The sequence below is a fragment of the Pogoniulus pusillus genome, chromosome 17 (genome assembly GCF_015220805.1).
Source record: "Pogoniulus pusillus isolate bPogPus1 chromosome 17, bPogPus1.pri, whole genome shotgun sequence".
NCBI classification, from domain to species: Eukaryota; Metazoa; Chordata; class Aves; order Piciformes; family Lybiidae; genus Pogoniulus; species Pogoniulus pusillus.
Window position 1 is genome coordinate 18,710,769 of NC_087280.1, and position 15,237 is coordinate 18,726,005.

The following is a 15,237-nucleotide window of genomic DNA, read 5'->3' on the forward strand; positions in this document are numbered from 1 at the left end:
TGGAACTGCTTTTTTCCAAATATTGGTCTGGACCAAGATGCTTGTCCAATTTCATGTTTGGGTCTCTGTAGTTCTCATTATATGCATGAAATCCTAAAAAACATAACTCACTAGATGAACTACTAAGTTCTGAAAACCGTCAGCAGCATGCTCAGCTGAAATCACTTTCTAACATTAGAGCCCAGTGGACTTTATCCTTTTCCATATTGAGGGGATGATGTTTCATAATTGAGGCAAGTGAGTGCATACTTTTGCCACAAAGTTCTAAAAATCTCATTGATTTATAAAAGCATTGAATAGCTAAAATTAAGTAACTTTCAAGCTGAAACAAAGATAAAGCTAAAAGCAAGATGACTTTTTGAAGCCCAACCTCAGAATAGAAACATGGACAGATATATAATGCTTTAGTTAACGGCTGCTGCCATTTCTCTTACAAATTGTTCTTTAGGGTATTGTAACTCAGCTGTTTTTAAACCCATCACTCTGGAACCTTGCCTACAAAATGTCAGCACAAGTGCAAATTTTATTTCTTTCACAAAATAAAGGGCTTGGAGCAGTTAGGCTTTCTAAAATTTTACAGCAGTAAAATAAATTTTGCTACTTCTGCTTTGCTGTAACAGGAACCATACTGCTCACCTTCTTCTACTAGCTGGTAGAGACAGAAATGGAAACAGTTTAATTGGGAAAATGCTGTCTTCTGACTTGCCTTTTTTTAAAAAAGAGAAGCCCAACATCAAAGTGTAAACATACTCAAGTTACTGTTGAGCTGCGCTTTGAGCAGAGGGCAGTGTCCCTTGAGGGTGGGTGGAGGGATGGTTCTCCAGAAGAAATGTTCAGACAATGAGAGCAAGACGTGCGTACCAGCTTTAAAGGAATTTAATTGGGCTCGATGTTGTTTTTCCTATGGGTTAAGGAGCGAAGCCCACACTTCTGTTGCACGTGCCTAGAGCATCTATTATCCTATCTACTATCTTGAAACTCCTTACTGTTCCCTCTCCCATCTGGCTGCTACAGCCAGGTGATACCAACTCAGAGACTAAAAAACATTTTCTTGTAGTTAAAGTATTGACGTATATTCCATGCACTCGTATGCAGTTGTTCTGTAGTCGCTGTATATTAGAACTTCCCTGCTGCACTGGTCATGATGGTCAAGTGTGGTGTGGTCTTAACTTTGGTGGTGTGGGGTGTTTTTTCATTGCATTTTTGTTTTCTTTGTCATTGTCTTTGTTTTTAAAATGTGTAGGGAATTAACTTTCCTGCACTTTGAGTGCAGCAGGTCACGTTTTAATAGCTTCTGTTTTCAGCTTGGATCTTTACAGAAGGAAGATTAGGTAATAGTTTGTGTAGAAAACATCTGTTTCTTAACAAAGATCTCACCCTGTTGTTTTTTTCATGTTGTCCATCTAACAAGAAAGTCCTGTAGTCTTCTAAAGACTTCAAAGTCTTTAAGTCTCTTTTGGATATTACAGTTGCTGTGGTTTAAGCATGATCCTGTTCTGGATTATTTGTGAAGTTATTAATCTTAGATAAGTATTGTGGGATGGAAGGGCTGCTTTCTATTGTCAGTGCAATTTCTGAATCTCTGGACAATTTGTCTAGGCTAGAATTTAATTTTTTTGGCTCCAGTGTTTGTTTAGACCTTTTCTGTGTCTGAGGAAAAGATGTTGTTAAAATAATTAAGCCTAGCATGCATAAAAAGAGAACCTTTCCACAAAACTGAATTGCTTGAGGTTTATTTAAGTTTCGGGTTGCTTAAATAAATTGGCATTTTTCTTTTGTTTGCTTACAAGCAGCTTATTATCTGTTCTGGGGAATCTTTTTTCCATGGTTTCAACAGAAGACTAGTTCTGAGGATTTCCAAGAACAACAGCTCTGTACGCTCTGTAGTTCTTTGTTTTACATCAAAGTGCCTTTTATGTGCTTAATTATTAAATTATTAGTACACTTCCAGCATCTCTAATTTTTTTATTGTGATACCTGTCTAATATGGAAGTATTTAATATATACATTTGTTAGGTCAGGCACTGGAATGAGCTGCCCAGGGAGGAGGTGGAGTCACCCACCCTGGATGTGTTTAAGGGTCGTTTGGATGTGGTGCTTTGGGATATGGTTTAAGGTGGATCTTGCAGAGTAGGGTTGTAGATGAGATTTGGTGATTCTGAGGGTCTTCTCCAACCTGGATGTTCCTGCAATTTCTGTGAATCCTTTCGGTTATGTTTTCTTGAGTGCACTGAGTTCAGCCTGTTGGAGATTCTTCACTCTGATGCTGTTTCTTCATTGAATTCAAGTTTATTTACAAGTTGCTTAGAACTCCAGAATCTTTTTTATGTCATAGTACCAAAATCAGTGAAACTTGGTTTAGTGGAACTTGTTATAAGGAACTGTTTAGCTACAAGTCTGAGCACTTTATTTGCAGTCACAGTGCAGGAAGTGCCAACCAGTTGTTGGTGGATTTTGTGTTATTGCTGAACTATTGCAAGACCAGCTTTCAAGAGTTAGGGTTAGTCTGGTTTGTGACCTTGGGAAGAAAGAGTCGTGTGAGAACAAGTTGCAGTCTTAAGGAAGGTCACTCTGTATTACCTCTAAGTAGTCTGAAATCATGTGGCTGAATCCCTGGTCACATCACAAAAGTCATGATGTGATTTGAAGTAGAGTTTGCAAAAGGTATTTCGTTTATCTTCATGCTCCTCCATCTAATGCAGCTCTTTTCAGCTGCGGTAACAAAACAGTATTTCTTTGTCTGCTACAGGATATTCATAGGCGTGTCTGTGTGCTAGTCCTGGTAGTGCTCATAGTGATAGGTTAAATGAGAGGCATGTTCAGTACAGGTGTATATCAAGTACTCATTTCCCTTTTGAAAACTGCAACCTAATTCAGAACTTGAAAGTTTTATGTCCATCAGAATTGAACTTCAATTTAAAAAATCTTGAAGAGAATTCATATAGTAACTGACCTTTCTCCTTTCACATTTTCAGTTTGTGGGCCAAATGTCGACATTCGCAATGATATCCATGAGCTGAAACGCCTGGAGAACTGTACGGTGATAGAGGGTTTCCTTCGGATTCTGCTCATCTCTAAAGCAGAGGATTACAGCAACTTCCGCTTTCCAAAGCTCACTGTCATAACTGACTATTTGCTGCTGTTCCGTGTGGCTGGCTTGGAAAGCCTCAGTGATCTCTTCCCCAACCTCACAGTCATTCGTGGGAGGAACCTCTTCTACAATTATGCCTTGGTCATCTTTGAAATGACAAATCTTAAAGAGATTGGGCTTCACAACTTGAGGAACATAACCCGCGGGGCCATACGGATTGAGAAGAACTCTGACCTGTGTTACCTCTCCACAGTGGACTGGTCTCTTATCCTAGATGCAGTGTCCAATAACTACATCGTTGGGAATAAACCTCCAAAGGAATGTGGGGACTTGTGTCCTGGAACAATGGAAGAGAAGCCATTGTGTGAGAAGACATCTATTAACAATGAATACAACTACCGCTGCTGGACCACCAACCACTGCCAGAAAAGTAAGACTTGAATAGATACAGTGCTTTTACTATCTCTTTATGAGTAGAGGTTAAATTTGGTGGTTTACTTTGAGCTTTTCATCAAACTAAACTTTTGTTCTAGTTATTTGTAGACTACATAATGTTACCCAGTTGCCACACAATCAGATTCCTCCACAACCAGTGAAGGATTATGTCACCTTTTTTTAAAAAATATGTTTTAAAAAAACAGAACCAAACTCGACCCCACCAAAATAACCCCTCACAAATTGCTGCTCCGTGGAAAAGGTGCGTAGTAAATGTAGAACTGAAGCTGTTACAGCAAAGCTGGAATTGCTTTTACGTCCCTTGAAGACTTTGGCAGGAGATGGCTGTCGAATGCCATCTCCATCCTTGCTGAAGTGAGGTTACAAATGTGCCAGGGTCATTACTATACTGAATCTGTCAACTGGGCGTCTGTTGACCTTTGTTCTTTGCTTCCCTTGGCATGCACCTTTCAAAATTCCTGTAATGGTAAATTTACTGAATTTTACCTGTAATGGTAAAAATACTGAAATCAGTTTATACTGCACAGTCTGTAGTATTAAAGAGTCAGTGGATATGGACTCTGAAACTGTTCTTCATAGTTTTGTTCTTATCTGGCATGACAAGGTTTCTGTCTTTCTGCTAGTGAGTATTAGCAAACCCCAAATCTGATCTCTTCTCACGTTTTAAAAATAGAGTAAACAAATACATAGTTTGCTCAGATAACATGATTACATGGCAGGCTTTATGAGTTCATCCTGTAACTTCATGAAAGCTGAGCCCTGCAGTATCAGTAGGGCTTATTTTCAAGCAGTCATCAGTGGGAGGAACAGTTCCTGACTTTTATTTGCTGTCTGGCCCAAAGCTTCTCTAATGGTAGGAAACACCACAGTGTGAGGGCTAACAGGAACAGGATACCTGAAGTGGTTCATCAGTTTCTTGTGGAGCCCTCATGTTCAGTTAGAACTGAAGTAAAAGTACCTTGTAGGGCAGTTCCAGTCAATGCATGCCAAAACCATCTCTGAAAACAGTATTTTGTAGGTTTGTACTTCTTACAGAAGTTCTTTACTGAGAGAGGGATTTGCCATTGGTGTGGGCTGCTCAGGGAAGTGTCCCTGGAGTCACTGTCCCTGGAGGTGTTCAAGAAAAGTCTGGATGAGGCACTTAGTGCCATGGTCTAGTTGATTGGATAGGACTGGGTGCTAGGTTGGACTGGATGGTCTTGGAGGTCTCTTTCAGCCTGGTTGATTCCATGGTTCTATGATGCTATGAAGTCAAAATTTGGTTTGAAACAGGAAAGAAAACCCCTCAGCCTGATAATGGGAGGCACTGATGTGTCCAATGTGAGGGAATTAAGCTGCCTTGCTTTCTCACTGGGTGTTGCTGTGAGTTCTTGGGCTTCCGCAGGCCAAATTTATGTCTTCGTTAAGAGTGTAACTGTTGCGTACAGAGGGTGACCTGAGGGATTCCTGTGCAGTCTCATCGCTTTCAGTGGTTTGAATACATGTAACTTAGAGTGTATTTAATGAGATACTACAATTTACTTGCCTTCTGTTGTATGCTCTGGCACTTTAGTGTAGACAAAAGTAATGTGCAAGAGAAGCCTATTGAGTTCTAGGGGAATGCTGAAATAATTTGTGTCCAAAATACACACGAGAAGAAGTCTGTTTAAATAAAATGAGGTCATAGTTATGCTATACTTTTAAGGCAAAGCTGTAGATGTTTTCTTTTCCTATATGATTTCATCTTCCTTTCTTGGGAGATTGTGATGAAGAAATGAAGTATTGGGGAAGAGCCTTGAAAAGCTTGTAAGAGCATTACACTGTGGAGAAACAGTGGAGATTCAGAGTAATTTAGGATGCAGAGTGTATAAAGAAGTGATCAAGTTCTAATCAATAGAAAGAGTGAGAAGGTTGGACCTATTTAATCTGTTTGTCCTGATAAGCCACTGACTTTGAGGAAGAAGACTTTAAATCTGCCAGCCATTCACCTAAAAAAAACCTCAACCCCAATATACTGCTGTTTTGAATTAAAACAAGGGAGGTATACATGTGCAGTTGTTCAAAATGGAAGCTTTTTGTCTTTCCTGCTAGATTGCTTGGACACTTTGGCAATGAACTCCTGATCTGGAGAGGGCTCTTGCAGTGTAAAATGACACAAGAACTGAAAAAGAATACAAGTGAGGACTTTGGAGTGACCAAGTGTTTCAGTCTGCATTTTCCTACCAGTAAAGATGAGACCTATGTTATTTTCCAGGAAATATTTTACTAATGTAGTCTGGTTTAACCCTGACTTGCCCTCTATGCGTCACAGTAATGTTAAACTGAAAACAGTCTACAACTCGGAGCTCTTTGTGCCTTTTTCTTTGCTCTGAGTCTGTAGAGGATTGTGTGTTAAATCTCTTGTCCTTGTTTAGGTTTTATGCTGAAAGACCTAAGGTTGGTGGGTGAATGTTGTGTGGGTATACTTAGTACTTAAGTAGCCTGGCTTTTGTTGAGATTTTCTGTTGAGTGGAAGGCTTTTTTCTTCTTTTTCTTGCTCACAAAGGAATCCCCGTGCTTCCTTCCATATAACTTGTGCAGGAACAGTGCTGAGGGTGTAGGGAGGAGAGAGGGAAGGATATGCTGTGTTTGACCTAGAATAATCCACTGACATTCCTATAGTGGAATAAACTGTACAGAAGCTGTTAAGTTGTTATTTTTTTTAAAGATTCGGCATAAAGTGTCAGCAGCCTCTCTGCCAATGTTGTTGCCCTGGTTTCTGTGTAGTGTACATTCCTTTACCTTCGAGTGCCCCAAGGCAGCAGCCTCGCTAAGTTTGCTCACTTTGGAGCTGTGGTGTGCTGCGTTGTGTTTGGCATGCTGTCATCTCTCTGACTTGCACCTACTTTTCCTGTGGCATATCAAATGCCAACTGTACAGCTCTGCATGGAAGAATCCCTCAAGATAAAAGGAGAGTACTGAAGTTATATGCATCAGTGGTTGTGCTTTGGGGCATAGGTAAAGATGGAAAAGATAAAAACTGGGCGTCCAGACATACAAATAACTTTACAGCCTTCTTGGTTTTTTTGTGTTGTTTTGTTTTGTTTCTTCTGGCAGTTGTGACTGCTGGAAATGTTTGTGGGAGCTGCCTGCCACCTTGCTTAGCGATTGATGTGAGAACCAGAAACACTGTTTCTGCTGTGCGTGTTGAAAGACTAGTCTCTGATGACACACTTGATTCACTTGTCCTTTGGTCTAATGTCAAGAAAACTTCTGTTATTTTCTATATTCCTTTTGTTGATGATTAAGTTTGGAGGTCAGCTGTTACAGTCACTGTGCCTTTGTAAGCCTGTGTAACCCAAAAGTGAATATGAGCCTTGAAAGCGTGTCTGGAAGTTCAGCACCTCTTGCCTGCCATAACCTTTGTCTTTCAAACGAGTCCAGATAATGCTTCCTAACAGACTGTTGGCGTTTTCTAGGGCCATAAGAAATGAACTAGGTAATCTGTTCATGTGGGAAAGCAATAGCAAAACCACCAGTGACCTATAGGGGTACGATCTGTAGTGTATGGCTGATTCGTTTGTTGTTTTGTTTAAACTATGTCTTAGTTATTCCTCTGCTTTCCATTCATTCCCAGTTAAGGTGGAAATACTATCTGTCAAGTATTAGCTAAAACCTTTTCTTTCTTACTCGGATAAAAGAAAGACCAGGGTCTGATGGTGGGGAGGACAGGCTGTTAATACCTGCTATGAAGGGCTAATGGCTTGAACTGCAGCTTCTGTGTCAGAGGACAAGAGCATGGCCTGGAAGTCTGGTTTCTCCCTCTGTGAGAGAGCAAATTACAGTGCTGCACAAAGAGGATGATATATCTGTGCCTCCTATAAAAACGATGAAGGTGAGGATCTGAAGTGTGTGAAGGATCTTTAATATTAGATGTGTCACTGGCGTTAAAAAAAATAGGTTTTAACTAGCATTGTAGAGAGAGCATGGATTAGGGCCATAAGCATTAAGCACTTGTTTCAAAGCCGGCAAATTTGGTGTGAAAAACAATAGTTCACATAGACTGCGCTTCACAATACAACGGAAGAAAACTTTCAGCTTCTGAATGTGTGAAACTGAAAACCACAGAAAAGGCATATGAGGATTTGGAGACTGATAAAGAAGCAGATGGCATCTAAGCACAAAATGTTTTTAATGAAAATGTATCCTTATTCCGTTCTGAATTGGCTTGACAGTGGCCTGAAAAGATATGGTGCATGTGAAGAATGAAGAACAGGAGGGAGAGAATGACAGTGAGTGGGAAGAGTGGTCCATATGTACCTTCTACTAAAATGTTTAAACATATGGGGACAGTAACATGATGTATTATCACAAATATTCGGAATCTGCTCCTGTTTGTTTACAAGGAGCTCAAAAGATAATGCAGTTGAGTGGTATCATTTGACATAGCTTCATTGACTTGTGCAGTACTTACCAGTGTATGCCATCTGGGAATGTGCTCCCTGTTGATTCAGCAGAGTAGTGGTGAAAACCATGTGCTTGGATTATTATTTGTTTTCCCCTTTCACTCTTTATTGTTTCCCCCTCTGAGAAGTAGTCACCATGGTTCTTCAGAAGTATTGAACATAACCAAATTGTGTAGATGCGAAGAGAGACAGAGGTGCCGAATCTAACTGCACATATTTTGCTTTAAATGACAGATGAATGTTTTTTGCTACTTCATTTAGGGATTCTTGTGTGTTTGGTTTTTTTAAATGCTGAATTATAGCAGAAACTGACTATGTCAGCAGAGGACAACATATTCTGGAAGCGTTGTTCTTCTAGCAACCAAGTTTGATGTGGTATAATGTTCAGTGAAGCTACTGTGTGTAATACCAATCCTACCTCTGGTTGTAAAAAAAAAAAAAAAAGAAATGTATCCTATAAACCTGAACATACTTTGTAATTAAAATTACAGGTTGTTTGTCCATTGAGTCAATGTACAAACTCCTGAGCAAATAAACATCTTCTGAACGGAATAAACAGAAGGGTAGAGGAGACAAGAATCATAGAAAGCACAGTTGGTGTCAGTGAGTTAGAAAAAGCTGGAGCATGTTGAAAAAAATTTGTTAGTGTTTGTGTTCTAAATGAAGGTTTTTTTCCTGACTTTTGCCCCCCTCCTGAGAAGGCTGCTCTTTGGCCAGAGGTTTCCCAGAATTTTTATTATGGCTGTGAGAGCATATTTAATTAGTAAGCTGGAATGGCCGCAGAGCAGTTCAGGCCAATCTGCAGTTAATTACTGTAGCAGTGGTTTATATTCTGAGAAAAGGGCTAAAATTAAATGTATACTTGCCATTTTCCTTTGTTCTGTTGCAAAATGCCATAACCTGGGAAGAACACTGTGAATCTTGCCGCCTGCACTACTCACCAAAAATTAAGTGCTAACGTTGAATAGTCATCTTGGCTTCCTAGTTTTTTTGGCAGAAAGATGTGTAGTGTTTTTGAAAGGATTTAACTTTTGGAGCTTTGTTTTCCAGTGTTAAAAGACTTGATGCACTTAACTAGGTGATACTTTGCCATGGGTTAAAAAAAGCTTTAAAAAATCCTTTCAAAAATTTAAACCCTTTCTCTGCTTTTTGTAACAAAGAATAAAAATTTAAAAAAAAGTTTTCTTACGGCATTTGAAAATACCTTGTGTCTTTTCCACTCACATCTGTACATAACACACTTTTCTCCTTAGAAAACATTGTATTTAACACTTGCTTTGTCTCCATCAGTCCAGAAGTGTGTTTATGTTAGATGCTTGGATGTAGATGCCCATTTATTCTGACTAATCTAAGCCTCATTTGGCATAGAGGCCATTGTGATTTAAGAAATGTGCAGATTAGCATTTCTAGAGTTTACCCCATGACAGATTTGCTGAAGGTTGAAAGTGGAGGCAGAACCTCTATGCTTTATGCAAATGCATCTTCAGGAAGGAGGGTGCTGTGATGGAAATCTGGCTGGATAGCCCTTGCAACACTTCTTAGCTGTTCTTGCTTTTGTCCTAGAGGAGACTGAGGATGCTGCAGTGTTTAGAGAATTACTTTTTTGTTTCACCTTCCTGTGCTGCAGCACCACGTTAAATTTATGAAACCAAATACATCTAAACTTGAACTAAATCTTTGATTAATCTGCTTAACATTGACTTCTCATTGGTATATATTAGACACATGTTTATTAATAGAATAGACAGTTTTATTGGGTAGTTAATTATGTGTAATGGAAGAATTCAATTTTATGATGATTTTGCAGACCGGTTGGGAACTGGGAATAGCTAACAGCGTTATAGGAAAAATATCAAGGAAGTATCAAGTATAAAACCAGAAGAAAGCTTGCTTTTGCTGTGCTCTTACAAATGTTGCAGGGACAAAGCAAACTCAGCTTGGTGTAGCATTTTCTGCAATTCTCTATCTGTGGCTCTTATCCATGCAAGAAGTCCTCGTAGTGGGTTGCTGGCTTTCCTGGGGATTTCTGTTTTGACAGTTGGTGCTTTGTATGGGTTTCTAACAAGGAGTGAACTTAAGCCAAAATCTTTTTATCTTGGTGGAGGCCCTAAAAAAGATCTATCTTCTACCCAGCTGTCCATTTTCATGGAATGTATCAAAATGCATCTTTCGTGATGACTGACTGATCTGTGATTGAATTTGGCTGAAATGGGCTGCAGGAGATTTGGAGGTGGGTGTGGGAGCAAACTCATCAAACTTGCCAGCCAAATTTTTGTAATAAAGGTAAAACTTTGGTTCAACCCTGGCTGGAAATCATGCCTCCAAAAAATTTTGCATAGTGGGTGCCTTTTTCCATTTTTTTGTTCCCAGAGCGCACACAAATGTAGGAATGAATTGTCCTTAAGCATTTTCATAAATTGTGTTCATGTAGCAAACAAGTTTTTCGGTGTTAAACAGCAATGAAACAGCCTTTGTTTAACTTTCCTTACCACTAATAATATGATTTCCTTCTCAAGTCTCTTTATGGCTCTGAGAATTGACTTGTAATAAAAAGATGCTTGGATAATAGTATGTTAATAGAGATTGTTGAATTGCCTTTTTCTTCAGAGGTGAACTCAGCCTGGTTCAGTTGTCAACTGTCTCTTCCTCCCCCCTGCCCAGCTAAGTTTTGAGTGTTTGGAATGGAATGTGCATGTGCTATAGCCGAGTGCTAAAAATGATTTAGCAAATAGCTTGCCCACCACAAAATGGTAAGGGTCTGAGGTGCCCATAACGGGGGTTTTAAAGCTAGAAATCATGCACTGTTCTCTGTCTTTGGCATGTTTACTGTTTCATGCTGGGCAAAGTAAACTTGTAGTTACCTGCCTCAAGTGTAGTTCTGTGTGCCCTGGCTAATTATTAAATTCATTTGTGTAGCCCTTGACAGTGTGGGCAAGAGGAATTCAGCACATGACTTGAAGATCCCTCCTGGGAAGGCTGGTGTGTTGGGTTTTTTTTTGTCGTTTTTGGTTGGGTGGTTTGTTTTTTGTTTGTGTGGGGGTTTTTTTTGGGTTTTTTTTTGTAATTTAGTTGCTGATTGGCATGTCAGGAATTTGATAGGCAACTCAAAGTTCTTGTTGTTGCTAGTTACAGTTCAGCTTATGCTCTTAGGTGGATCAGTCTTATAGTTTGTACACCAGTGTGACCTTCTGGATAGGTTTTTCACTTGTTGCAACATAGTGAGTTTATAGACTCTTTAATTGTTCCCCTCGTCGTAAACAGTGCTCTGTAGCTGTTGAGACTCATCTCTGCCCAGCACACTCATCACCTGCCTGGCTTCACTAACTTTGCACTAGTATAATTCAGCTGTGGGGATCTGTTTCTCCTGTTTTGTTTATGTTTTTCACTTTTATTTTTCCGGTGATGTGTGAGGGTTATGTATGGGTGATTAAAGCTTATAGTTTTGGGAAATGATGCCATTTAGGAAGCATGTTTGACGTGCTGAGCGCGCAGAGAAAGTCTTTTATACCAACGCAAGCCTTGGGAGGAGGAGATGTTTTTCTATGTATAGAAACTTCCCGTATAGGATCGCAAGAGAAGGTTGCAAGGGGATTGCCTGTCTCTTTAAGTGGGTTTATAATTGGCTAGGAATTTTTGTCAGCTTAGTCACTGCAGCATTCAGCGGATGAGGGGAAAAAAACCACAGGCCCCAACCGTTACAGCCCTGGATAGGCTCTGTCATCCCAAAGGAATGCATGTGAACAAAACACTTTGTGCGGTGCAACCGTTGGCCTAAACAGTATTGCATTCTTAAAGCAGGCTCTGAGTCACATGGAGCAGATGGATTGTTTCACTAAAATGGAAGTTATGTATCACTGAGCACTCGGATCGAGCTTTTAAGTGTGGTTCGAATAGGTCACAATATGTGAGTGTGATGAAGGGGTGTAAAGGCTTAAAAAAATAAATCAGCTCCTTGTTCTGTGGTTCAAATAGTTTCTGTGGCATTAAAAAGGTGGGGAAGGCTTTTGCTTCATTAATTACTGGGCTGGCACATAGGTCTAACGATTTCTCTCTAGATTTCAGACAAGCATGGTTATAATTCTGAGGCATTTTGTGTTCATCTGGGAAATTTTAGGCTACTCAAACTAATCTAAAGAAACCCCTTTTTTGGGAGGAGGAAAAAAGCTTCCCAATCCAAACCTAGTGACTCTTGTCATAATGGAGCCAACTGCTCAGCTCTTCTTCCCTCATCCTGCCCAGACTTTTGCCCCCAAATCTATTGTGAAGCCATTCTCTCCAGTGAACACAGTGTATCACTTAGTGAGACCAGCTCTGCCTCTGTGGGTGGTGGTAGCATTTATTTGGCTTTATCTCTTTCCTTTAAGGGATTTGAAAGGATCTGATAGGAGGATTTCCTTCAAAGCATGCAGAGGAGGAGCTAAACAAATTTAGACTTCTAGCTAAACAAATACAGTGCTATCAAGTGATTGATTGTATTTATTAATATAATATTGGGGGGAAAATCCCCTCCTGCTTTTGAGTAATCCTTTTAAAAGAGTGATCTAGGATTTAGCAGAAAAACCTAGCCTGCAGTTGGTCGATATTGACAACTGCTATCATTTGACAGACTTTTGCTGTTTGGAGTAGAACAGGCTTGGAGGTCTTAAGCTGGCTATTGCTACAGCAGGTGTTTCCGAATCAGTGTCTCACCATGTACAATTAATTGAATTTTAAATCATTATAACACAAAGGAGAAACATCAACTAAATTCCCTTCCATCTCTGGAGCTTTGCTCATGAAGGCAGCACATGAATAGGAACTCTCTCTTACAGAAGATGCTTTACTTTTCAAGTGCTGTTTGGCAGAATAAGAATTGACTGGTCCACGTGAAACCCTACATGCAGAACTGAAATTGCAGTGAGTCACTGTCTGCTCTCTTTTGTGATCTGAGAGTCTGGGATAAAATACTGCAGTGGGTGTTTGAGAGAAAACCCAGTATGCAAATCCTTAATTCAGAGGTGAAGCGTTCTTCCTCTTCTGCTCACTGCAATTGTTCATCTGTGTGCATCCAGTTCTCTTTTGTAGAGGAGAAAATAATCAGCAATACCTTGGTCTAGAAAATGGAGAATGGTGGCAGGGAAAACAAATAGCCCTTCCAGCAAACCAGCTGTGGAGAGTTTTTTGAATTCAAGGTCTGGTTTAGGATAGAGTTGTTTACAGGAGACCAACTGAAGAATAATAACTACAATGAATCCTAGAGATGGAAAAATTAATATTCTTCCTAGGCAAAGATGTTATTGTTTTCTACCCTTGGGAAGCTTCTTGGTATGGTTAGAAGTGTCTGTATGTGGCAGATCAATCTTTTTAGGAAAAAATATAAATACAGGTGTGAGAGAATGAGAGGGCAACTCCACAATTGAGAATGCAGTGGAAAACTTTCAGTATGACAGCGTCTGGTGAATGTGGTAGGCCACTAAAACCAGTGGTGATTTCAGGTCCTAGCCTCTAACTTCTTATTGCTTGAGAACTGGACTGCCTGGTCAGGAATACTGTGCTCTGTGAACTGGTGCTGCTCTATTCAGTCATACTGGGATCTGTGTGCTGTACCTGTGGTGTGCTGTTAGGGCTCTGGATGCTGTGTCTCCATGGTTTCTGGTTAGATCTATTCAACTTCATACGTGTAGTGCTTGAAAGCATCAGGCTGTGAGATTTTCTTGCTCTTCTCGTCTGCCTCTTAAATATTTATTAAAATGGTGGGTGGCCTGGGATGAGGGAGGAGGAAACACTGAACAACACAGAGCTTACCAGTCACCATAAATGGTGCAGAGCTCTGTGCAGATCCTCCAAGAGATGTACTTGGTTTACATTAAACCTGCTTAACAAACAGTATCTGTGATCAGGTTACTTCAGGGAAATTGCACAGGTAGAAGTAAAACATTAAAACATTTGCTTTTGTCTGTATGTTGAGGGGACAGCATGGTCTGACCTGTATGTGAGGGAGCTGTCAGGGCAAAGAATGTCGTGAGAAAGTGGACAGATATTTTGCACAGTTGTCCTACTCATTCTTCTAGTATCCAGGAATGGGTGCAAATAACTGTTCGATACCTGGTTAAATGTAATGCCTTAAAGCAGGAATTAAACCTCTAAAACTATTACCTCTTCACTCCAAATTTTACTAGTGAAGAAAAATTTTCTTATAGCTTGTGTTTCCAGCCAGACCAACAAGTGTAGCAGTAACTTGCCTGGGCTCTTGCAAGCTGTGCTTCTGTCTTCCTGTTGAGAACCCTGCTTTTTCTGTTTTCCCCTTCGTACACATATTTGAGAAACTGGGAGCCTTCCTTTTGCCTGCCTGGTCCTTATCACGGCTCCCTGCAGCAGCACAGAAATGATGTGCCTGTCTATTTCATTCTACTACTGTTTGGTAGACTAATGAGCAGAGGCACCGCAGCTGCCAGGAGGAATTCCTTTCCAGCAGTTTTGCGAGAAAAGTCAGCAGGATTAGGGTCTGGTTAAAACTTGATGTTTCAGCAAATCTGCTATGCAAACCATTTGGGTGATGGAAAGAGCAAACAGAATGGCAACCAGCTTTGATGGAGACAGAAATGAACTGTGGGAACAAGGAGGAGACTGCCTTGTTCTCTATGAACCGTGGTGCTGCTTAGAGCGTTTTGGTGTGCTTATGTGTATGTGTACTTTTTCTACATCAGTGCTACAAGTTACTGTCTGTCCTGATTTAGAGGAAACAATTATTACAAGAGCCTTTTTTAATGGTGTTCTTAATAGCCTTTTGAGCTGCTCTGATGTTTTGCTGTTTGGATGTGCCTGCTCGTGCCAGATCACGCACTGGATCTCGCTGTTCTGGAGCACCTACTTAGTTATCTCTCTAGGCAGGGAGCATTGGGGCACCTCCCAAGCATTTAAAAATAGAAATAAACATCTCATACTTGCTCTTCCTTCTTTGATTAAATGTATAGGGTTTGCGTTAGGCTTGTTTTGGTTTGTGTGGGTGAGAGGGTGTGTCATGTGAATGAACAAGTAATTGCAGGAGAGCTAGAGTCAAAGGAATATGTTTCTGCAGTAGTTTAGAATCTTTGAGGTCTTTGATCATTGTGTGTTCTGGAGTCAGTTCATATGAAGGTTCTGCTTTTTATGCTTTAAAGAGTTAATTTTTTGTTTCTCAGTTACTGTCTAGTGAAATGCAGCTGCTGTGGAAGATTGTAGTCACAGCAGTGAGAGGTGGTCTGTCTTGGGTAGCTTTGGTCAGTGTCATGCAGAGTTTGAAGTATC

At 40.2% G+C, this 15,237-nt stretch overlaps 1 protein-coding gene across 4 annotated transcripts in view; it reads left to right on the plus strand.

Annotated features, from left to right (window-relative positions):
- IGF1R (insulin like growth factor 1 receptor) overlaps positions 1-15,237 on the plus strand; it is a 186,252-nt gene that overhangs the window by 28,344 nt on the left and 142,671 nt on the right. For all 4 annotated transcript variants that reach the window (XR_010305425.1, XM_064158027.1, XM_064158030.1 and 1 more), the window contains exon 2: positions 2,976-3,521. Coding sequence is in view for 3 of the 4 variants with exons in the window: in XM_064158027.1 (XP_064014097.1) it covers positions 2,976-3,521 (546 nt within the window). In the remaining variant the exon portion in view is untranslated. The remainder of the gene's footprint in view (positions 1-2,975; positions 3,522-15,237) is intronic.